The sequence below is a fragment of the Pseudonaja textilis genome, chromosome 11 (assembly GCF_049901715.1).
Source record: "Pseudonaja textilis isolate UNSWEBS1 chromosome 11, rPseTex1.2, whole genome shotgun sequence".
NCBI classification, from domain to species: domain Eukaryota; kingdom Metazoa; phylum Chordata; class Lepidosauria; order Squamata; family Elapidae; genus Pseudonaja; species Pseudonaja textilis.
Genome location: NC_142000.1, coordinates 956,835 through 981,500, shown reverse-complemented (window position 1 = coordinate 981,500; position 24,666 = coordinate 956,835). Strand labels below are relative to the sequence as shown.

The 24,666-nt window shown below is 51.8% G+C and overlaps 1 protein-coding gene across 1 annotated transcript; it reads right to left on the bottom strand.

Moving 5' to 3' along the window:
* Positions 1–852: 852 nt before the first annotated feature.
* HSD11B2 (hydroxysteroid 11-beta dehydrogenase 2) lies at positions 853–18,969 on the bottom strand. Its single transcript, XM_026714405.2, has 5 exons — positions 18,605–18,969; positions 4,697–4,909; positions 3,982–4,167; positions 3,313–3,450; positions 853–1,804 (listed from the first exon to the last, which is right to left on the bottom strand). The coding sequence occupies exons 1-5, from the start codon at positions 18,867–18,869 to the stop codon at positions 1,443–1,445; spliced, it is 1,164 nt and encodes a 387-aa protein (XP_026570190.1). The 5' UTR covers positions 18,870–18,969; the 3' UTR covers positions 853–1,442.
* Between the last annotated feature and the right edge of the window lie 5,697 nt (positions 18,970–24,666).

The window sequence follows — 24,666 nt, the reverse complement described above, 5'->3', positions numbered from 1 at the left end:
TTCCCGCAGTCCTAGCCAACAGCTGTAGTTCAGCCTCTGGGCCTTTATTCCTCCTCTGGAGAAACGGCTGATGCACCCGGTTTGTTTACAGCCCTTCAAACAGTTGAATGTGGCCATTGCTCTGTTTCCCTCCCCAGAAGGGCTTGTGTTCCTCTGCATGCCCCGAGCCGCCTCTCTGCTCCTGTCTCCAACCAGAGGCCCGTTCCAGGAGGAGACCCGGCTGACTTGGCGGGTGCCGTGCAGAGGGAACAGGCTGGTGGGCTTTGAGGGAACCCAGCAAGGTTTGCTGGCTCTGGGTGGGCCAGGTGGCTTGACTTTCAATGAACATAAAAGTGATTTATATGGGACTAAAACTCTGCTGCTAACTTCCTAACCGTGTTCCATCCCTGGAGGCTTTCAAGAAGAGGTTAGACAGCCATTTGTCCGGAGTGGTGTGGGGTCTCCTGTCTGAGGAGAGGTTGCACTACAAAGCCTCCAAAGTCCATTCCAACTCTTGTTACTTCCCAGTTAATCTGAAATTGTTTGACCTATAAAAACCATGAAAATTCCTTCAATTTGCTCTGCTGTCTCAGGGAATAGAACTTGAAGCAGCAGAACAGCAGCAAATAAGGAAAGCTGAAGAGGGGCGTGGCGGGTGATCAGTCCCGCCCTAGGTGCCCATTGGCAGAAGAGCCAAGGCCAGCGCCAAGGGCCCCTCCTCCCACGCTTCTCCCGCTCTCCCTTTCGGCCTGGCAGGGGCCGCCTTGTTCTGGGGAGCCAGCCTTTTGGGGGAGGGGGGGTTGCAGCCAGGAGCTGCTGGCATTGAAACCCAACAGTATCTGGATGGCTCCCAGTAAAACACAATACCCAATCCAATAATGAAGTATTTTTTTATTTAACTAAGTAACAATATAATTGTGCTCCCTTTGAAGAAGGAAAAAAAAGGCTCACCGGTGAGGCCCCCTTAATGCTTTCCCTGCACAATGGTGGGGGCTGCCGTGGAGGAGGAGTGGCCCGAGCCACAGAGGCCAAAGGCCACGACGTTGAGGTCAGTCCCTGTCCAGCAAGGGGCAGGAGAAGGTAGCTTGGTTTGCCTGAGGCAGCTTTTAAGGAGGTATATGAGAGAGGTGGGCAGAAGCTCTTTGTTTCGGCTAGCAGCAGCTTCTGCCCTCTCCTTTGGCACACGGGGGGAGTCCCGGGCAGGCTTTGTTTAGAAAGGACGCAGCTTCTATCCACGGCCAGGGCAGGTGTGTTCCCCCCACCCCCAAGGAAATGAGGAAGGCAACCCAGGATTGCCCCCCCCCGGTGGTGTGGGCAGGGGCTGACAAAATGGCACTGGCCTGTTTCTATAGGAACAAATTCCTCTTCTAGCCATCTGGATCTGGATACAGGTGGAATAAAAGGAAACTTTCTCCAGAGATTCTCTGGGGGTGTGTGTGTGTGCAAGAGAACCCAAGCAGCTCTCACGATGGTGTTGGGGTATGGCAGGCCTTGGGACACAACCCCTGTGGCAGTTTGGGGTTGATAAAAAAGGTTTTTAGGAAAAGGTCCCGGACTGTGTGAGGGAGGTAATGGTGGATGAAGTACATGAGCCACAGGCCTCTCCCTGGGTAATATTTGAGCAGAGGCTTGGGGGAAAGGAGGCCGTCCGTGATGCTGTCCACCACCGAGCTGAGGTCCTCCACAGCCACCTTCATGAAATCCACAAACTGCCTGTTGATTTCCTCAAGGTACTCCTCTCCATAGGCTTCCAGAAGGTCGTTGGGTAAAGCTGCAAGGAGCTGGTCCTTCCTCTCCTTCCAGTACTCGGGGTTACAGCTGCCACCTGTAGTAAGGGAGAGAGGAGGGGAGCTTTCATACTCTTCCATAAGGCATCAGAGAAGGCTGGGGTCTGCGAAACAGGGACGGTTGCTAGTAATGTAAAGCCTGGTCTTCCAAGAATCTCGCTTTGTATTTTTAAATGAGAGCAGAGGATTGCTTGCCTGCTCTCTTTGCTCCACGCAGCATGCGACATTTTCACAATCGTTTAGACCTTCGGAGTCCTTGCTGCAGATTCCACACCAATGAGGGTCCCCTGTTCCAGCTCTGCTGCAGGCCTTCAAGAAGGAAGGGAAGCAAGGACACCCGGGAAGGTGAGCCTCCCCTGGAAGGAGTGGAGCTAAGACACGCAACCTACAGGGAAACGTCCACTGATAAGGACCTCTTGGCTTGGATCAATTCCTGAGATGCGCTGACTTTCCAGGGAAATTGCTGAGCTCAGAAGACCACAGAGAAAAATCTCACTGGAAAGCAGCAGAGATCTTAAAGTATATGTGGAGTTGCTGTAGGTGGGAGAAATGCACGTATCCATACTTAGAGCTCAGCTATCACTAATTTGCCTTAATGATTTTAAAGTGGAAATCAAAGAATGAGAAAGTGATACAATATCATCTACCTTTTTCTCAGCCTGCCTTGCAGAAGTATTTCGCAAACTAGACTGGGCAAAATATGGAATAAAAATCAATGCTACTTAGTTAAATCAAAGATTTGCAGATGATGTTGTTCTCTTCTCACAAGACCCAGAAGAGCCACAAAGACACCTACAAGAGCTGCACAAAGCAGGAGAACAATTCGGCTTACAAATAAACCTGAAAAAGAGCCAGGTTCTGTTTAATAAATTCACCAAAGAAAGGGGAAAAAGGTATATCTGGTGAGGAATTAGATATAGTAGACCACTGCAGGCTATATACTTTGACCAGCAGATCTCAATGGAAGGTGGAACAATAAAGGAAACTCTTAAATGTGGTTGGGAGGCATTTGGCAAGCGAAGTGTCGTTTGCAGGAACAAGTTCCCCCTGTGCTTGAAAAGCTTTCGACCAGCGGGTGCCACCTGCTCTAACCTATGTCAGTGAAACATGGACACGAACCTCACAAGGGATGCAAAAGCTAGAAGTGGCACAAAGAGCCACAGAAAGATACAAGCTCGGCATCACAAGACCAAGATAGGAAAACCTGCACAGAGAACAAATGAAAATATACGATGCCATCAAGAGAGAAAAAGAATGGAAATAGAAATGGGCTGCTCACAGAGCAAGAAGAACGGAGGGCAGGTGGACCAAGGCAGTCACAAAATGGATCCCGCTTGATTAAAAAGTGCCCACAAGAGAGACCTAAAACAAGACGGATCAACGACATCAGCAAATATGGTGGGCCCAAGTGGCAAAAAGGAAGCTCAGGACCGTATACTGGTTGGAAACATGCAGAAGGGGCCTTCATCCTGCAGTGGATAAACCATGGCTAGAAGAAGGAAGAGGAGGAACCAGCACAGCACTATCCAAGTATTTTCAGCCTCACCTGTTTTGAAGTACCCTGGAAAAATCACGCTCACTCTGATCCCCCAGGGAGCAAGTTCGCAGTGGAAGGTGTCCATCAGAAGGCTGAGAGCTGCTTTGGAGGTCCCGTAGCTGGCCAAGCAGGGGTAGGGCATATTGCCTGAGGGAACACAAACAAGCCTTACTACTGCGCCTCTCCTCGGCCCTCTCCACGGCTTCAAGCGCCCCCAGCAGCAGTGCCTCCTCCCCAGAGGACTCCACGGGTCACTGTTATTGGGGAGCACCTGTGAATGGATCAGACCGAAATGGCCAGCAACTTCAACTGCAGTTGCATAGGGGGCAAAGCTTGGCACAAGGGCCTCGGTTCACACAATGCACCAGACCAGCTATTGTGCTAGGTAAAGCCAGGGTGGGTTGATCTGTTAATGGGCCAAAGAAGAATCACCTGTTACCGATGAGTCACTGAACAAAACAACGGGTTGCTGTGGCAACCGGTCGTAGTCCAGGGATGGGGAGGACACACACCTATCTCTAGCAAATGAAGGTGCAGATAAAAGCCCTCAGATTCAGAAGGATCTGCTAACGAAACAGACCCAGGAAACTAAATTGCTCTCCCCGGGGGTTGAGAGGCCGCTTCCATCGCAGGCCCAACACTCTCCCGTGGGCTCAGCCTGAGCAAGGGGCTCCTTACCAGCCGGGCTGCTGACTGTGACAATCCTGCCACGGGACGAGCGGAGCAGAGGCAGCAGCCCTTTGGTCAGCTCCAGGGGCCCAAAGAAGTTCACCTCCATGCAGGTGCGGAAGTGGGGCAGCGGCGTCAGCTCCGCATTAGCAATGGTGTCGTTGAACCCAGCGTTATTCACGAGGCCCCAGAGACCTGCCCGTTGGAACAGAAGAGGGAAACGTGGAAATGTTCACTGCAGCATGCGAGAGGGCACGAAAGGAGGAGGAGGAGGAGGAGGAGGAGGAGGAGGAGGAGGAGGAGGAGGAAGGGGGGGCACAAATTAAGCCACGCATGAAGCCTGGCCCACGGAAACTATTAATGCCAGACAGTGGCTGTTTTCTAATCGCTGCTTCTATGGGCAGAAGAGCTGTCCTCAGCTCAACTCCCCACACAGGGGGACACGCTGGCCAGGGCTGGAGACAGCAGAAGACCAAGAGGAAAGAGGGGCAGAGACCTTGGAAATCAGGACCTTGGGGGAGGGAGATGGTTTTAGGCCAATGGACACAGGAGCACTCTCCCTTTGGCATCTGTAGGCCAGTGCCTGGACACCCCTTCATCTTCCCACGTGGGGAAGTCTCCGTGGTCCTCGTCCCCTCAGCATCTTAGGAAAGAGGGAGGGCTCCTTCTGAATAGATGGAGGCAGCGTCTTCTATGGACCTGAGAGGCGCTGAGGGCAGATTACCTGTCCTTCCGGTCCGTGCCTTGATGAACTGCAGCGCTCGCCGAATGTCCTCTGCTTTCGTGAGGTCCATTTCCAGGAGGGTCAGCCGTGGCGAGCACGTCTGCCGAAGCTCTTCTGCCCCGGAGCTCTTCAGGTCCAGCACACTGGCATAGACAGTGAGTCCCAGCCTGTCCAAATGCTGGGCAGCTGCCTTCCCAAAGCCTGAGTCGCATCCTGGGTGGGGGTGTAAAGAGAGAGGTGGGAGAGCTGGACAAGAGGCTCTCAGAGCCGTGGCCTTCTTCCAGAGTTGTTTTGAAGATGGAAATGAGGAAGGCACAAAGGTGAGTCATGTCGGAATAGGTGGAAGGGGACGGGGGGGCAGGAAGCATTTAATTATGGGACAATTATGCATTACCCAAGAACCTGCTGTTTTTCACAATTTTAGTCAAATGGGGGCAACATTTAAATGCACTGAATAGGTAGTCACCATAAAAATCTTGTTGGAAATTAATTTCAACAGAATTAATTATATGCTTAACGTTCCCATAATGATGGGGATTTAAAAACCCTATTTGGGTGAGGTACAAGGTCCCCCCATGGGATGTACTTGTATAGTAGCCCTGAATGCCAGAGGTCCTGCTTGTTGGGCCCTGGGAAACACAAGGTGGGAGGAACATGCAGAACCCAGAAAAAAACCCAAGTTTTCAGAACAGCTGGGACTCTGCAGTGGAGGAAGACCTTTGCTGTAAACAGTGGCACAGAGGGGAGGAGGAGAAAAAAAATTAAATGAGCACCTGAGCCTTGGAAGTGAAAGTATGACAAGAGACCTTAAACAATATCAACGAGGTTCTTTATTTTGACAACTTTCTGATTTTTCAATTCCCGCTCAGCCAAGCTGGTGAAAGACCCTTTCTGGCACCAAGGCCTTCACGCCTGTGGGTTGGGCCTTGCCCAGGCTGGCTGCACCCCTCTCCCCTATGCTGGGAGCTCGAGGGGTTTGCAGTCCCCTCTGACCACAGGGACTTTGGGCCTTGGCCTGCCTTTCCCCTCATTCAAAGCTCGGCAGCTTTTGTGAACCATGGCAGCAGATCAAGCATGGAACTGAGGTTTCTCACCAACCATGGAGCCTAAAGAACAGCTTGTGTGCGGTCCAAAGCTGAGGGAGTGCGGAAGTTCTCTCCACCTGTCTAATCAACGTGCTAATATCACATCGCTCTTACAGCTTGCTTGGAAGGTGCAAGCATGCATTAGTTGTACGATACAGGAGGGTATTACTGAGCCCGCCCAGAAAACCAGCCACTTCATGAAACCGGAGTGTGGCATACAGCAACCAGTGTCTTAATAGTGCCATGCAGAGGCCCGTCCCGGTGCCCTGGGTTGCCTCTTTCTGGGGAGAAAGGCAGAGCCCCCCAAATGCGCCCGTCACACTTTCTTTCTTAAGTTATGACCAGCCCCATTTCAGAAAGGGGGCGGGCAGCGAAAAAAGCAGAAACGGCTGGGTTTCAGGTCAGGAAACCCTGAAGGGCGCACCCTGATGTATCAGCGGAGGGGGGGGGGCAGCCCCAGGCCTGTGTGACCCTGAGAGCCGCCCGTCCTTTCTCCTGGGCTCCAAGCAGCAGCTCTTGGCCTCCAACCGCCCCCCTCCCCAGCAGCAGGAGAGACGAGGCTGGCTCCCAGGAGTGGAGAAAATGGCAAGAGGGGCGAGGAGGGGAGGACTCGACTTTCTCACGCCAAGTGGGAGAGAAAGGGGAAGAATGAAAACAATCTGGGGCAAGCAAGGAACAGGATGTTCTTTCCCCCTCTGATAGGTATGGTGATAGAACTTCCCTCTCCAGCAGATTTATGGCAACATTAACCATTAACAGCTGCCGGCCAGCTGCCAGCACGTCAAGCGGAGGCTGCTGCGGGCTTGTGTGCACACCGGCTGCCACTCCCTCGGCCCACATTTCCACCCAAAGGGCACAGAACCAGCCCAGCCAGCCCAGGGGACCTTTTCTCTCCTTGGCCAAACTGGGGCCATCCAAACCAATGTTATCAATAAACATGCATGCCTAAACAGGGGGCGGGGGGTCCTGTTTTCTAGCAGGATTCCCTTCTGGCCGGATTTCTGAGCCACTTTGCACAGATGATGCCGTCTCCCTCCAGGTTTTCTTCATCCCATCCTCCATGTGTGGCAGAGTCAGAGCTCACTGGGCCCCATGATCCCTTTACGGCAAAGGAGATACGCCTGAAAACTTTGGGGCTCCTCCAGACTCTCGATTCTTCCCTTATCCAGTTTCGTCAGCTCTCGGTTCCTTCACAGAACCTGGAGCCACAGGCCATCTAATCCCTGAACCCACCTGGGTCATCTCTGCATTTTAACTGGTTTTTCTCTGGAAGGTCAGTCTGGTGGCCTTGGGTAACGAAGCACGTGAGTTCACCCGGCTGATGGTGGACGTTATCCAGGCCCCAAGGCTGCTCCTTCAAGTGCCCCGGCTGCTTCTGAGGAGGGTGGGTAACCCCAGGGCAGCCTTCCAATGCCAAAGGATTCCTCTGCTGCTGGGGCGTTTCTAAAGAGGCTGCTAGACAGGCAGATGCTTTAGATTCCGGCATATCTGTCCCCATCTGTCATCCTTTCTCTGACAAAAAAGAGATGATCTTAATTTGGCCATTGTTCTTTCTGGAGCTTCTTCACTTGGGATATAGACGTTTCTAGGTCCTTTTTCTATTAAATTTTAATATTGCATCACATTTCCAGTGTGTGCATATGCATATATTAATTGCATTAACATGCCTGTGCATATATTAATTGTTCTGTTAGTTTGTTGGAAATGAGGTTGTAAAATAATGCTTATATTGCAGTTTCAAGCTTCGCATCAGAAGTCACCTAGTTCCACCTGCTGCTTGGTGCAAATCTGCAAGAGCCTTTGGGGTACTCCTCCTCCCCCAGTGACGGGGGTGGCCTTTTCCTGAGGCCAAGTCCATTCCCCCGGCCTTGAGACATCCGAAGCCGCCTCCTTCCACTTTCTCTTCCTCCACCAAACGCATCCGGTCCTTTCATTGTTCCATCCTTCGCCTCCAGGCCCCTTGCTGTCTCGCTGGCCTCTTCTGCCCCGACACCCGTGTGTCTCTGTTGTTTTACACCGCAGTGCCCGTCCTTGGACTGTCATCCTGAGGGGCCACCGAAGTACTTTTGCCTTTCTAGCAGCTGCAGCTCAGACTACTGAGCCATGGCCTACCTGTGGCTGCCAAGGACACCCAGATCTTTTTCACACAGGTGCTACTACTAGGCCAATCTTCCACCCCCCCCACCCCCTCCTCCTCCTTTCATGCCTTCTAATGGCTTCCCCAGATGCCTCCCCTCCAGTTAAATTTCTTCTTGCTCATTTTGGCTCATTGTTCAAGCATGTCCAGATCTGAATCTCCTCGTTCTCTCTTAACCATTTCTCTACAGTACACGTGTCGCTTACCCATCTGACCACCATCCCTTCTCCCTCCAGGCCATCATCAGAGCCACGGGAGAGCCAGGGCCCGCATGGCCTCCAGCACCCCTCTCAGCTGCTCTCTGGGTGGCTGGGAAGACCCCCTGCGGGCCCCCTCTGCCCACCGAGGACTCCATCCCACCGCTGTGTGCTTGACCCAACTGAAATGCGCCTGGCAATTCTTGACTCAGCATGTTGTGGAAACACAGCCTTTGTCTTGACTGACACCGTCTGTCAATGATGGTTGCTTTGTTTGGGAACATCCCAGAATATGGAGTCAGCAGTTGCATTTTGTTCACCTGGGTATAATTTGCCATATTTTGTGAATCCAGTCGATGTATCCAGAAAAGAAAAACGGTGTGTCATAGAATTTTCTAGTGAGGCACAAATCATACAATGGTTCTGCACGGAAAACAATGTTGTTTTCCAACAGCAACTTCCCATATTTTCCCCACAGTTTTGTTCATCTTTTTTCCTAACCGTCCTGGAGGAAAAGGTGAAACAGCCACTTGATGCCTTCGGCAGAGCCACACTGAGCTCCTAAGGGCCTCCGCATCCCCTGAGCCACCCAGGAGGTCAGGACTGATGGGATCAAAAGCAACGGGCAGCCGATGTGGGAGGCCCTGACTTTCAGCAGCTCCCCTGGTCCTTAGGCACAGTTTCCACCCTGGTGGAAGGTGCTCAGCGCTCCCAGAGATGCCTGGCCTTGATTCCAACCTGCTCAGCATTTCAGGATTTGTTACTTTAACTCTCTTTCATTTGTGCACTTTTATTGTATGCTGTTTCTAGAGCATTTTGTCTTGCGGTCTGCCAACAGTCCTTAGGGAATTTTGCCATCAATGTAAAATAATAACAAAAACCAAAGCACTCTTTATCACCGTCAACCTCTAAATGGTATAAGACCATGTATTTTGGTAATTTTGGCCAATCTGTGTATTACATTTAAATTGGAAAAGTAAGGTGGGGCCAGTGCACCACCATACACGTGTGCCCAGGGCTCGGGGCACCATAGTCCTAGCCAAATGTGGGCCAAGGCTGTGATGCAAATGGATCCAAACAAAGCAAATGGATCAAGTCGAAGAGAATCACCTTTCCTCTCTGGTCACCAGTCAGTGGATCTTTGGTATCCAGTTCTGGGCTCGCCTTTTAAGAAGGGGGGACCCCATAGAAGCAAAGTAGGGAGAACAAGAAAATAGGTGTCAACCACTTGGCGGGCAGCGGTCTTGCTCATTTTCTCCTCTGGAACAAAGTATATCTGGCATCTCTGGGGGTGTTTGTGTGCACGCAGGATTGATGTCCCTATAGAAAAGAGGGGTGTGGGGCTGCTCTGGGGCCGTGGGGATTGGGATGGAGGCTTGAGCTGGGACAGTCAGAGGCCCATTCGGCCTCAGGTAGTTTCTGAAAATCGTTTTTCCTGCACTCCCAGACTGACTCTGGCCCATTTTTGAGCATTTTTTCCCCTTTTGTGTTTCCCCTACCATGCCAAATTTCTTTTCTTTTCTTTTCTTTTCTTTTCTTTTCTTTCTTTCTTTCTTTCTTTCTTTCTTTCTTTCTTTCTTTCTTTCTTTCTTTCTTTCTTTCTTTCTTTCTTTCTTTCTTCCTTCCTTCCTTCCTTCCTTCCTTCCTTTCTTTCTCTTTCTTTCTTTCTTTCTTTCTTTCTTTTTCTTTCTTTCTGAACACTCACTGGTTTGGAAATCATCGCCACCACCATCATCCCTGGCTGAAACTGGAAAGGACGTATTTGGCACTCTTAAAAAACACCAGCTGCATAGATGGACCAGGATGAGGGCAGAGGGGTTTCCTGTCAGGCCCTTCTTCAGCTGTATTATTGTGTTTCCATGAAAATAAGACCTACTGTGTTTTTGTGCCTGCACGCAATATAACCCCTACTCCCAAAATAAGCCCTACTTGAGCGCCTGCGCAGCCACCCACCTGCCCACTACATGCGGTTGCTCACAGTGCCACAACCACAAAGCAAGGGGGGGGGTGGAGCTGCTCCACACCATACACCAGTTTACCTCGGGGCCTCTGCAGCCAGGCCCTCCGCGTCCCAACATGGAGTGGCTGCCTCAGGAAGGCGGCTCCAAGAAGACCCTGCAGGACCTTGTGGGGCTGCCGACCTACTTCTGCTTGCTCACATGGCTGCAACAGAGCAGGAGGCCGAGAGATGTGATGCTGCTGTGGCTCCAAGGTGAGGCAGGTGTCTGGGCATGGATATGCCCGGCTGCGGGCCCTGAGGTAAGCCAGTGCGGGGCACATGGGACAGCTCCATGCCCCACCTCACCTCACCGCCGCATCACCACAAGATTACTCGGCCTCCTGCTCTGTTGAGGCCATGAAAGCCAGCAGAAGTAGTGGGCTGGCGGCCATGCAAGCTCCTGCTGGACGGAGTTGCTGGAGGTGCTGCCATGAGGCAAGGCAGGTGTTGGGGCATAGATGGCCTGGCTGCGGGGGCCCTGAGGTAAGCCAGTGCAGTCTTGAGGGGCAGCTGCACCCCCTGCCTCGTGGCAGCAGCAGTGGCACACCGCACAGCCTCCTACCCCGCTGCAAGCAAGCAGCAGTGAGCCTCCCATGTACTCTGAGAGTACTCTGAGAGTACATGGGGGCAGGGAATAAGACATCCCTGAAGATAAGCCCTAGTGCTTATTTTGGAGCCCAAAAGAAAATAAGACTAGGTCTTATTTCAGGGAAACCTGGTAGGAGGGAACCTGAGATGTTCTCCCATTCTCTGAGATTCCTCTCCCAGGAACCATGAGGTTACACTCTAAGCTGTGGTCCCAATTCAAGATGTGTTTTATGTTGTTTTGACATTTGGTGATTCTGCTTTGCCTGGAAATTGCAGGGAAAAAAGACAAATTCTGCAAGGATTCATTCAGAAAATCAGAAGACATAAGAGAAGACATAATTAGGAGTGTTTTACCAGATAAAACATATGTGCTATTTCAATCCTCCCAAAGCTGCAAGAGACTTCTCTTTTGCTGCAACTTCAACTGATTTCGTGAAGATGTGGTGAGGGACTGAGGAGGGAAGCCTCGCAGCTGAAAGGATTCCCAGCAGGCAAATCTCTGCTGCATCCCAGTTGTTGCCTGAGGAAACTCTCTGGGACTCGGACTCCTGGCCAGAGACGGAGGAGTGGCGGTCACCCCAAATAGGGCAAGGAGCCTATGGCAACCACGTCTCATGAAGCGAACTTCTCAGCTCAGACAGGGGCCCCGCTCCCTCCTGCTCCACTATCTGCTGCTCAACAGAGACCCCTCCCCTAGGAGAATGGACCTTGACCTTAGGTGGGGGCGGGGGTGCCCAGAAGGGCTCCCCGAAGGCTCCGCCGCGGCCCCCTCCCTTTGCTGGAACGGGCTGCAGCTCTCCTTGGTGCTGAAAGGCACGGCTGCTCCTTCAGCCCCTCCTTGCCGAGGAGGGAGGGCAGGGAATTCCCTTCCCGCCACCAGAAGGGCAGCGGGGCTTCCTGAGGGAGGGCTGAATCCTCGCTCCCTCGCACAGGCATTCCTGATTTTCCTGCACCCACCCCTGGGATGCCTCTCCTCCGGAGCAAGGGAAGGCAGGGCAAATGGCACACCAAGAGGGCAAAGCGACTCAGCAGTCAGACAACGATCAGACCTTCAGTTCCACATTTTAAGAGGCCACTTTGGAAGGTGCATGTTTGATCACACACCTAAAGTCCTAGAAACTCTTGAGACTCCTCTGCCACATTTTAAGCAAGGCACCTGCGATGGGCTTGAATGGGAGAGCCCTGGGGGGGGTGGGCTGGTGATGCTGCTCTCCGCTAAAATTTCCCACACGACACAGGAGGGAAGAGCTCCTGCCCCAGACCAGGATAGCTCCAATCTCCTCAATGAAACCTAAGAATGTGAATTTTCACATTAGAAGCAACATTAAAGATAAAACAAAAGTGTATCGTAAACTCATGAAGGAAAGGATGATGTTTTTATGTTTTATGTGTTTTTGTTTGTTGTTAAAATTAATAAAACTGTTTTTTTTTTAAAAAAGATAAAACGAAAGAAGAGCAATCTCAGTCGCCTAAAATAATTTCATCTAAGGATGACTGAAGTCATTCCTGATTTCCTCCTCCTCATACAGGGATCTAGAAAGTGATGTAGAAATTAAGCGAGCACCATCTATAGCAGTGTTGGGGAGCCTTTTTGGCACCGAGTGCAGAAATGGGAGTGCGTGTGCACACGGGGGAGCACCGGAAACCGGAAAACCAATTTCCTGGCATGCATGCACACACTGGGAAGCTGAGCTCCCAGTTTCCATCACACGCATGCGCATTGGCCACCTGGTCTTCCGGTTCCTGGTGCGCATATGTATGCTGGAACCCGGTAGAGCAATGGGTGATGGCTGGCGTGCCTGGAGAGATGGCTCTGCGTGTCACTTCCGGCACGTGTGCCACAGGTTCGCCATCACAGATCTATAGTGACAAAAGCAAGAGGTTGCAGGCAGAAGACATAATCCTGGCACAGAGGCAGGGAACCTTGAGCCAAAGGGACGCACCACCCTCTAAATTTCTCCTCTGCACTAAATCTTGTGGAACCCTTTTAGCTCCAAAGTGCCCTTGACAGCCCCAGAGGGGAGGGAGGGAGGAAGGTTTTCAGGAAAGCATCTTTTTGCTCTTGGCTCTTTATTCTTTGGTCATGATGGGGGAGGAGGTTGTTAGTTTTGCAACTCTTTGTGACTGGACAGACAATGTTTTGCCAGGATTGTCTGCCTACAACTATTTCTCTAAGTTCTTGTAAAGTACTGCTTGTGTCATCGGTGGCAGGAGGTATCTAGCCAGCCTCAGTGTTGATTTGCTTCAGAGCTTTCTCCAAGACTTGCTTTGCATTATATGTTCAGAATAGTTGAGCTGCATTATGAAGTACTTCCAGTGAGCAATCTAGTTTTATTTGTAGAATTGAACTGCTTTTTTCTTCCAGTCTTAAGTATTCTGGAATAAATTTATCTGATATCAGCTGCCCCAAAGGCCAATGCAGTCTTGGGCTGCATCAACAAAGGGACAACATCAAGATCACGGGGAGGGATAGCCTTGCTCTACATTGCACCACACTTAGAATACTGATCTATATCAGTCATCACGATACAAAAAGTAGTCCAGAGAAGAGCAACGAAGGTGATTAGGGGGCTGGAGGCTTAAAACACTTGAAGAACAGTTAAGGGAACTGGGCATGTCTAACAAAGAGAAGGATTAGAGTGACATGATAGCTGTCTTCCAATACTTGAGCGGCCGTTAGAAAGAATCCTGTTCTCCAAAGAATCTGAGAGCAAGATAAGATGCAATAGGATCAAGGAGAGAACCAACCTAGAACTAAGGAGAAATATCATAACACTGAGAACAATGAACCAATAGAACAGCTTGCCTCCTGGAATTGTGGGTGCACCCTCTTTGGAGGTCTTCAAGAAAAGATTGAGCAACCATTTGTCTGGGATGGAATAAGGACTCCTGCCTTGGGCTGAGGGTTGGACTAGAAGACCTCCAAAGTCCCTTCCAGGCCTCTGATTCTATGATTTTTAAGTTTGATTCTGTTCCCCACAAGGACGTGGGCAATCCTTCAGTCTTGATCATGTCCCTTTAACTAGGAAAGTTCAATCTGGCAATTCCAAAATATCCTCCAAATATCAAGGACCGGAAGCATCCCTAAGCAATAGGTAACACCTCCTGATTCGGGGATTGCTATGCCCACGGCCAGCAGCAATAAGAACCTGTAGATTATTGGTACATTATTGCTAATCTGTCACAGCAAAAATAATAATTATAATCTGTAAATCACCCAGAGTATCCCTATAGGGAAGATGGGTGGCATAAAAATTTAATAAAATAAATAAACTCTTTTAAAGTTCACCAAAACTGGCAGTAAGAGGAGTCATCTGCAGCTGTGATGACAGCGTGATTCCTCCATCAGAGACCTTCGATAACTGTCTTACCAGCTATAAGCAGATAGAACTGCAGGGCAACCTTTCAACAGGAAGTAACTGATGTTTACGGAAGGGAAGCTGGGTTTCTCTACTAGGCAGATCATAATATTTGTGAAAATCATGTTGGAATTGTAGTTAATTGCTGAAAATGAGCCAGCCTAGGGATGTGATTTTTAAAAAAATACAATTTTAGGCTACATGAACTGAAGTGTAATTTCCAAATCACAGGAAATAATTGTTGCAGCACATAATCCTCTATAAGTCGAGGTACCCAGGTGACTGGCCCGATTTGGTGACGTCTTTTGCAGTGGTTGTTAAGCGAATCCTGCATCGTGGCCGCAAAGCAAACCCACTGGTCACAATGGCTGCTTTTGCCTGGAAGCCAGAAGCAAAGGCCAGTTTCCAGCAAAAACCATCGTAAGTCACGGTCACACGCGATTCTCTTGGCCCAAGCAAGGCTGAGCAGCCATCCACCTGGAAGGCTCCAACCAGGGCTTCCCTGAGCTTAAATCCAGGGTTCCTTTATTTGAATAATTCTTTTTCAAGCAGGACCCCAATTTCTGTGACTGAATTTCTGGAACCATCCCAACCCTGCACCCACCAACAAAACAATCCAGAGAATGACAATCGTGAAAGATTTGAGAGTTCAAGGCACACATAACACTAGCCCAATCATTTCCTTATTAACCAAAGGAATCCAATCTATTCCCTCCTCCCACTCCAACAATCACATTAGAATCTGATCTAAGTAGAGACTAGCTAATGGTTGCAAACCTGAGGCCTACAGATTTCTATTCTTAATTAAAACCAAATGTAATCCAGTCCTTGGCAAGTGCTACGACTTGGAGCAGCGCAGCTAAAGCAGCAGCCCCAAGCAAATGGGCTTCACCCAGTTGGCCAGAAGCTGTTCCTGGAGACGAAGACCCTGCCAGAATCCCTAAAAGAGTCTGCAGTAGCACTTGGGCGTATTTGGAGCCTGGGCCATTTGACCTGGGAACAGGCTGTGCAACAGATTGTACCAGAAGCAGCTAATGTACCGCAGGGCCAGATGTGTCTCCTTAGAGCTCAACTTGCTTTTTTCACGGGAAAACCAGAGCTGGATGGCTGTAAAAGCGAAGATCAGCGAACGGCCCCCTCCGAGCATCTCTCCCAGCTGAGAAATGGTCTGGCTTGGGCGGAGCCTCTCCTGAACCCAGCCGCAAACAGCACCAGAGAAGTGTCCTTTGGATGCTCCCTGCGGTCCAACCGACCGCTGACCCAAGGCTTTCAAACCAAGCAAGCTTATTAGCTTCCAGACTAACGCACGGCTCTAAGATACAGTTCAAAAACCCCCAAATGACCCCATCAGAAAACACAGGAAGAGTAGTACGTTGGCTGGCAGTGCATCGCCTTGAAAAGTATTCCACATTTTCCTTTTGACGGTCTTTGCACCAGAAACTTCCCACTCTAAGTGCAGAATAATAGAAGAGAATAACAGAATAAGAGAGTTGGAAGGGGCCTTGGAGATCCTCAGGCAGGAAACACTATATCGTTTCAGACAATAGGTTGTCCAATCTCTTCTTAAAATCTTCCAGTGTTGGAGCAGTCACAACTTCTGAACTCAAGTTGTTCCACTAATTTCTTTTTCTAACTGTTCTGTCAGGAAATTTCTCCTTAATTCTAGGTTGTTTCTCTCCTTCAAGAGGTTCCGTCCATTGCTTCCAGTCCTGCCTTCAGGTGCTTTGGAAAATAGGTTGACTCCCTCTCTTTTGTGGCTGCCCCTCAAGTACTGGAAGACTGTTATCACGTCCTCCCAGTCCTTCTTTTTCATTCAGCTAGAATTAAGCCCTTTCCGGCAATCACTCTTTATAGGTTTTAGCCTCCAGTCCCCTAATCATCTTTGTTGCCCTTCTCTGTACTCTTTCTAAAAGGCCTCAGCATCCTTTTTACACTGTGGTGACCAGAACTGGATGCAGTATTTCCAGGTATGGCCTTAGAAAGTACTAACACTTCGTCTGATCTTGATTCTATCCCTCTGTTAATGCAGCCTAGGATTGCATTGGCCTTTTGGGCAGTTGCAACACATGGCTGGCTCATATTTAAGTGGTTGTCTTGGACTCCAAAATCCCTCTCACACTCAGTACTATTGTACAGGTACCACCTATGCTATACCTGTGCATTTGGTTTTTCTTGCCTAAATATAGAATCTTACCTTTTTTCCCATTGAATTTCAATGTTCAAGTTGGTTAAGATCCTTCTGTATCTTAAGCCTATCGTCTGGAGACCTTTCGGACCTCAGGGACCACCAAACTCCCACGGCCCAGAAAACCTGGGAAAACCCCCCAAAAAGTCTGCAGGAAAATTCCTCACCCCATTTTCCTACCGATCAATCATTTTTTATTTGGGATCACAGGATACCATCTCCAGTTCTGTTCTCAGGGGGAGAGAGAGAGAGAGAGAGAGACTTTGGGCTTCATGCAAGGAAAGCAGCAGAAGCAGCAGAAGCCTTTCTTTCTTTCCCAAACTCAGCCAGAAATAAGTTTTTGTGAGACTTGCCGTGCTGGTGCAGCCTCTTGGAGCAGGAGGCCTTGCAGGGTCCCAAAGACTCATTTCTGGTGGAGTTTGGGGGAGAGAAAGAGAGACTTTTGCTGCTTTCCTTGCATGCAGCCAAAAGCAGAAGAAGAAAGAAGTGGAAAGAAGCAGCCCGGTGGCCAGGCCAGGCACGTGGGGTGAGTGGGGCAAGTTCCCCCCTCCACCCTTTTCCCCCTCCCTCCCCTCACTGCCTCATGTTGCTTGCAATGCAAGCGACGCAAGCCTTGAGTTCCTGCAGGCCATGTGGGTGGCGCAGCCTTGTGTTCCCACGCAGCCTGGATTAATTGCTTTGTTGGGGGTGACATTTCTCTGCGGACCACCAAAATTTTCTCGTGAACCACCAATGGTCCCCGGCCCACTGGTTGGCGACCACTGGTCTGGAGTATTTGGCTATTCCTGCCAGCTTGCTTTCATCTGCAAATTTGATGAGTTCCTCATCTATCCCCTCATCCAAATCATTGATGAAGATGTTGAAGAGTACTGGAGCTGGAGACGGTATCCTGCGATCCCAAATAAAGAACAATTGATTGGTAGGAAAATGGGGTGGAGAATTTTCCTGAAGACTTTTTTGGGGACTTTCCCAGGATCTCCGGTCTGCAGGATTTAAAATTATGAGTTTGGTGGTCCCTGAGGTCCAAAAGGTTGGCGACCCCCAGTCTAACCCACATTTTTTTACAGAGTTGGTAGTAATTTTTCAGCAGAGTTAGTAACTGTAATTTTCCCACCAACCAAACTGTTCCTCAGCTTGGTCACCACCCCAGCCTTGTTCTCATTCAGAAAGGCTGCCCCTGAGACTGGGGTCCCCCACCGGCTGATGCCACCACCAAAACCACCTGCCCCCCCCAACCCCCACGCCCCAGGGAGGTCAAGCCGGGGTCCCTCCTTGGGTGGTGCCTGTTCCAGGCCGGTTTCCGGGAGGAGAGGCCCGTTTGAGGGGGCCAAGAAGGGGCAACGCCAGGCATGTCACCAGGCAGAGAGGAAAAGGCCCTGCCAAGCCAAGCCTGACCCATCGGCTCCCGACGGTCCCTTCCAGCCCAGGTGGGTGGATCCTCACTGGGGAAGTCAAGGCAGCCCCGCAGCATCAGCCGCCGGTTCCCCCCGCCCGCCCCCCGAGGGCCCTTAAGGCAGCCTCTGCTCGCGAAAGCTGGGCCGGGCCGCCCTCCTGGAAAGGACTCCGCGGCTGCTTCCAGCCCCAGAGACTCGCGCGCATCCGCCGCCAGGGCAGCCCGGGCGCTGCGCCTCCTCCAGCCGGCTTCTGGGCCTTCGTGGAGCCTCCGAGCCGGCCGGCCGTTCCTCGCTCCCGCGTTCGTCCAGCCTGGCCCCGGGGCGCGCCCGAAGGAGCCGCGCAGGATCCGGCTTCCCCCGGCCACGTCCCGGCTGCTGCTCCGCCGCGGCGGCGCCTGACCCGATCTCCTGGGGCGAGGCCCCCTCGGGCCCCGCCAGACCCTCAGCGCGTGGCCGGGGGCTCCGAGTGGGGCGGCGCTGCCCTCCGCCCTCGTCTCCGCCGTCCGCCCGGCAGGAGGCTCGGAAGCGCCGTCTCTCCGCGAGGCCGGCAGGGAGCCGGGGCCGGAGGGCCGCGTTGCAACCCCGCCGGACCGAGGGGCGAGCCAGCGCGGGGCGGGCGAGCTACCCGTCGGAAGGGGCGCCGGGTCTGGGGCGCCGGGTCTTGCCTGCAGCTCCCCGCTGCTCTCGGGGCCCCGTCTGGGCCGGCAGGAGAGAAGCGCGCCTTTCTGGGCAGCGAGCGCGTCTCGCCGGTGCCAGCATCCTCCTTCCCGTTCCGGAGAGCGCGGAGACCAGGCTGGCTCCCGCTGCGGCCGGCCCCGGGGAGCGTGAAGGAGGGAAAGGGCCCGGGGCCCCCTGCTCCCACCCCCGCGCCCTGGCCGGGCCGCCCCGCGCATTCCGAGCGCGCAGCCGAGCCCGCCCCCCGGCTCTTGCCCCGAAGGGTCCGCCTCGGGCGCGCCGGACTCACCTGTCACCACCACCGCTTTCCCCCGCGTGGGGATCCGCTTCCGCCGGGCGGTGCTGGCCGAGACGAGCCAGCAGGCAGCCCCCGTGAGGGCGGCGCTGAGGGGCGGCGGCAGGACGGCCTGGCCCAGCGCCTGCAGGACGGCCAGCAGCCCGACGCGCAGCAGCAGCAGCCGGCTGAGCAACAGGTCGGAGCGGAGGAGCCGCAGCGCCAGGCTGCCCAGGAAGAGCAGCCACACCGAGAGGCTGCACGCCCAGCCCAGCTCCATGCGGGGCAGGGCGGGGAGCCGGCCGGGGGGAGGGAGCGGGAGGCCGGGGCTGCGCGACAAGGCAGAGGCTCGGGCGGCGGCGAACAAAAGGCAGGCGGCGGCCGCGCCGGGCTGTCCCGAGCGCGCCTCGGCCGACGGAGTGAGGAGGGAAGCGGCCCCGGAGTTGTCAAAAAGGGGCGGAGGGCGGAGCTGTCCCGCCCTGCTGCCAATGGGAGAAGCCGGAGGCCGCTCTGGGTGGGGACGCCGAGGGGCCGGGCTCCGCCGCCGCCGCCCTCCGGAGCCCCCGCCGCCCGGGAAGCGCTGCGCCTCAGGAGCCGCAAGGAGCGCGGGAGGGCCGGCCGAGCCAGCGGGGCCTTCGCCTCCTCTGCAGCCCTTGCGGGCGGCGGGGAGTTGCTGAAGGGGGCCCTGTCCCCCCTCGTCCCCCCGCCGGGCCGAGCGGCCTGAAGTGAGGCGCGGGGGAGGGGCGAAGGAGGCTTTCTGGGGAGGGAGAAGAGCAGCCCGGGCGGAGAAGGCGGGGGGGAGGCCGCTCCGGAAGGGGCAGCAGCTCCTCTGCCCTGCGGAAATGGGCGCGCGGGCGGGGGGAGGCTGGTGGCTTAAGCCCCCTGGGGATGCCTTCCCTGCGTCCCCGCCGGGTGTCTTGCGGCGCTTCTTCCCCAGCCTTGGCACGGGGCCTCCGGTGGGCTGCCCTCCAAATCTTTTCCCCCCTCCAGCATTCCCAGTCCGATCTGAGCCGGGTTGGGGGGCTGGAGGGACCCCTTTGTCCCGCAGCTGCACTCTTGGCCCCTCCTGCACAGCTGCGGCCTTCCCACGACCAGGGCTCCGGGCCTCCCAAGACACAGGCAGCTCAGCTCCCAGGGGAGCGATCCCCGCTGGCCTCCTCCTCCTCCGTGCTGTGAACGAAGAGGCACGAGGGGGAAACGCAGCCTGTGCTCTGCTCTCTAGTTAGATCTGTCCAGAGAAGAACATCCTGGGATAGTCATTAACAGGTAAATATTAAAATATTGCAGAAGGATGATCCAGTGACAATTGCACAACATGACAGCCTGAGATCACCCCTGGCACCTGCGCTCCCCTCCCCAACTGGATCTTGCCTCTTCCCCCTCCTCTCCAGCCTTCATGGAGCCGGTTCCTCTGGATAGCCAAGATGGGGAGAGGACCACTTGCACCTTGTCAAGCCGATCAACTTCTATGCTTTCTCCCCACACAGCCCCTTGATAGTAATCTTTGCGCCTCCTGCCCCGGTGGCATCTGGCATTGATAGACCCTTGGCAGCTGCCCAGCCCAACCTGAGTATTTCAGCAAAGTGGAAGCCAAAGTTACCCCCCTGGCCTAAAATGCCACTTGGCTGTGTTGGAAGCTTCAGAGAAGGGGTGCTGCTTATGAAATGTTGTATCTCCTGCTACCGACATCAGACAGAAACAATTTTCTGCAAAGAAATGTTCCCTAATTTCATCCGTAGTTTGAGGTGGAGTCTGAGTCCAATGAGTCCTGGAGTAAACACTCCAACTGCTGTGCCAAATAGCCCGAAGGGGAGATCTTTATCGTCACGTCATCACTGACGTCTATTCTTTCCTTTAAGGGAATGCTTAAAATCAACATTCAATAAATAAAAGTGTTGGCCTGTTGTCAGTTGTTAGGACCAAACAACTTGCGTGAGGAGGCTCCTCCCTGAAGGGGGCCTGATGCCAGGGCCGGGAAAGTTACCCTGGAAGAAGCTCCAGCAAGAGTGGGCAACGAGAAGGCTCCGAGTTTCACCAATTGCACATCACATCACAGAGAAGGGTTTCCCCAGAAAATCCAGCACTTGCAAGAAATGGGGGCTCTTCTGCTCATGGATCCCCAAACTGCTTTCTAGTTTGTAGATCTTAACCAGCATTTGAAAGTTTACCTTGTTACTAGCTAGTAATGGGGGTTTGTAGCTTCTTCTATCTGGCCCCTTTGAAGTCTGAGAAGCAACTTTCTGAGGTAGCTACATCTCTCCAGTGGTTTCTTATAACAATGTGGGAGGTGAAACAACAGTCTAAGATGCCAGAGGACAACCAGTCTTCCTCTTGGAATGGCCACAAAACAGGACCATCTGCGCACTTCTTGTCCAGGTGGTCCAGAATAATGCGGTGATAAGTATGTGCTGAAAATTCTCAGGGCTAATAGCGCCATTTCCACAGAAATTTAGGTAGTAGACTCTGTGTCATCTTGGAGGGAAAGAGGATTGATGTACTTCTCCTTAAGAACGGAACATTGGGTGCTGGCTCAGTGCCATCTGCATAATGATGATGACGTTATCCATTCAGTCATGTCCGACTCTTGGCAATTCTATGGGCCCAGTATCTGCACATCTTCCCACCTTGCCCTGCTTCTTGGAGTTGTTCTGTGCTCTGGCCGGTGTCAGCTTTGATAGTGTCCAGCCACCATGTTCTTCGGCGGCTGATTTCCTTTTACCGCTAACTATTCCAAATCTGCACAATACAGTTCTTTAAGGTCGACTTCACCATTCTCATTGAAGCCTGTGGAGCAACCTATTCTAGGAAAAGCCATGGAAACTCCCTGGCTCTGACCACATAGAGAAGTTTGGGAGCAGAGGGCTCCACAACCCAAGTTTTGCCTTTCCGAAGATTGTCAGGTGCCACTGACTGTAGAAGTCAAACAAGCCTTTTTGAAAAGGCTGAAACATGATCCAAGCTGGCTCAGTCTAGAATTCAAGTCAAAATGAACAAAGGGTTCACCCAAACTGTCTCCAGATAAAGGCAGTTCCCGACTACTCAAAGAAGGTCCACCACTAATGGTGAAGGCTGGAGCCCTCAAGACTACAATCAAAATGCTGCAGACGCATCCAAAATGTAGGCCGCAATTTCTTACGACTTGCTATGTAAGAACAGGAAATACGCATGGGTGGAAGCCCTGGAGATGACACATAAATAGGATGAGATTAGTATATTCTGTGGTAGCTGATCTTATCATCAGCTGATTTACATCTACAATAAAAGCAATTTATCAGAGCCTCCCCCTTGAGTCACACAATGTGTGTTTTATGTTCCTAGAATGATTTACTGCTGTATCCAGAGAAGCTCTGACCTGCCTGCTGAGATGTTAAAGGGGTGGAGAAGAAAATGGCTCCTCTACCATCCTTGCTGCCATGAAATTAGGACCTTAAAATGGACCACAGTGTGCCACCACATTGCTACAGCTGTTTTCCCAGCCACATGTCTCGGCTTACAAAGAGGGCTGACTTGATAGCAGTGTTCCAATATTTGAGGGATGTCACAGAGAAGAGGAGGTCGAGCTATTCTCCAAAGCACCCGAGTGCAGGAGAAGAAGCAATGGATGGAAAATTATCAGGGAGAGATCCAGCCTAGAACTAAGGAGACATTTCCTGACAGGGAGAACAATTAATCAGTGGAACAACTTGCCTCCAGAAGTTGTGGATGCTCTAACACTGGAGGGTTGCAAGAAGAGATTTGCCTGAAATGATATCCTTGGAGCAGAGGTCAGACTAGAAGACTTCCAACTCTGTGTTTCTACGTTATTTTATGTAATTTTAGAATTCAACATATTGCAAGCAGTGAGAACACTGAAAGGTAGTCAGGTTAGTGGTAAATGAAAAACAGTAGGAAGGATTTCATGGATGGAAACTTTGAAGTGATAAATAGTTCAGCAGGGTTGGAAATTCTAAAAAATAAGATAAAAATTAAGATCCAAATAATATCAAAGAGAAAAAATGGGAGACAGCTGATGAAACTGGCATTATTGTTTGTAAAGAATTCACTAAGAAACAGAAACAAAAGGGATAAGTTAAAAAATGGAGAGCAGAGAGCAGACTAGCAAAAGCAGATAATCGGAAGACCTCTTGAATTTAAAAATAATTACACCAGCATGAACTCGGGGAGGGGGTTGCAAAAGAGAAATCGAAGTCAATATTGTTGAGGAAGTGAGAGAACGCTTAGCTGTCCTGAATCAAATCCTGCTGACCAAATGGAGTTAAAGGAACTGGCTGGTGTCATTATTGGAATTCTTTAAAAAAACATCATTGCTTTCTCTGACAGTGTGACTGGTTTAGCAGACCAAGAGAATACTGAGGATGGGTTTCAGTAAGGCATCTGATAAAGTAGACCACAGCCTTCATCTTGATAAAGTGGAATAATATGGGATGAATGGTCTCACCACCCGATAAATTTACAGTTGGGCTGAACACCATGGTCAACATGTGGTCCTTTACCATTGTTTCCATGTGGAGGAAACTATGCACTGGCATTCTGTGAATTTCTCTTCTGGGCCCCGTGTAGGATAGAAAACTCTGGATGCACAGATAACAAAAACAATTGGGACATTGGCGGTGTTACCTGTGAGAGCCCTGGGTGTCCTAATAGCGGTGGTGTGTTGTCGCAGCAAAAGAGCCAATGCAGGTTTGGATGCAGCAACAGAGAGACAGTGTCAAGTTCACAGAAAGTGATATCTATGTTGGCTATTGTGTCCGGTTTGGCTTGCAAGATGGATGCTGAGAAACTGGAACAAGTGACCAGCTTGGAGGTGAAACCCCAAGAAGAGGAAATGGGTGCCAGCTGAGTGAAAGCACAGAGGCATCCCAAGCGATTGGAAGGGCTGTCGCAGGGAAGAAGGAACGGACTTCTCTCCAGGGCACATAAGGACAGCAAGTCTCTTTGCCATGCATTGGGCTCGGCCACTTCAGAGATGCCACGAGTTCTGCCAAGAACCAGCCCACTTGTCTAAGGACCTTCTCAATCCTCCTGGTTGTCCCAAAAGTGCTTTTTCAAAAAGGCACTTGGACTTTCTTGGTTTTTTTCTTTGAAAGCATTTAGCTTTTCATCCAAGAAGCTTTTTCAGTTCTGAAGCTAAACATTTTCAAAGAAGAAAACCAAGAAAGTCCAGCTGCTTTTGGGGAAAAAGCACCTTGGGGACAACATGCCAACTTTTTCCCTGCCTGTTCCTCTCCCACTTGAGTTGGGCTGGTTGGCTGGCTAGGATTGTTCCTGGGGCAGCAGGCCTACCGGGGTGGAGTTATTTGACTCCTGTAGATGGGCGGGGTGGGGTGGGGGGGGCTTCTTGGGATGGATCTCCTCTCCCATCTGGTGTTCCCACAGAACATTCCCCTGCTCTTTGACCCAGATCAGTGTGTCGTGTGTGAAGAGGGGCACTGCCATTCATTGCTCCACAATGCACACACTCTTGCCCACAATTATCAGTTGGGAGGAGTTCACCTTTGGCCTCCCCGCCATCCCCAGCCAGATTGCAATCTTTCTGTATTTAATAGCAACAGGAAACAAAATTATTTACTTTTTTATTAGCAATAAAAGAAAACTGTAAAATGTAATTTTATACGGACCAAATGCCAATTGCATAGACAAGGAAATAAACTTTATAGGTTGCAAGTGGAACAGCCCAAGGCCCCCCCAAGCAGGGAGGGGAAGGGAACCGCAAGTGGGAAATGAGGTGGCTAGAAATCTGAAGGGAACAGGCCAGGACCGGGGGGCGGGGGGGGTGAGAGCCAAAGGCTGAAAGGGCCAGCTCAAGGCCCCCTTGGGAGGAGGAGCAAAAGGCTGGGTGGGCAGCTGACGGGGAGGAGGCCCAATTGCAGTCTTGGCATCCTGGAGGACTAAAGAGCCGGGAACCCAAAGCCCAGCATGGCTCCGGTGGAAGGGAAGGCCTGGGAAGGGTATGGTTGCTTTGCAGGAAAGACAGGGGAGCCACCGGCTTTAAAGCTCCTCTCTGGACAGCTGAGATTCAGCTTCAGTCTGTTTTTTCCTTCCAAATCTGCAAAACATCTAGGATTGGGTGAGAGCCA

Excerpts from the sequence above, each read along its gene's own strand:
- HSD11B2 (XM_026714405.2), bottom strand. The coding sequence starts at position 18,869 with ATGGAGCTGGGCTGGGCGTGCAGCCTCTCGGTGTGGCTGCTCTTCCTG. Across the intron at positions 3,451-3,981 it reads CACAGTCAGCAGCCCGGCTG|GCAATATGCCCTACCCCTGC; the intron begins GTAAGGAGCCCC and ends GTGTTCCCTCAG. Across the intron at positions 1,805-3,312 it reads TCCAGGGTACTTCAAAACAG|GTGGCAGCTGTAACCCCGAG; the intron begins GTGAGGCTGAAA and ends CCCTTACTACAG.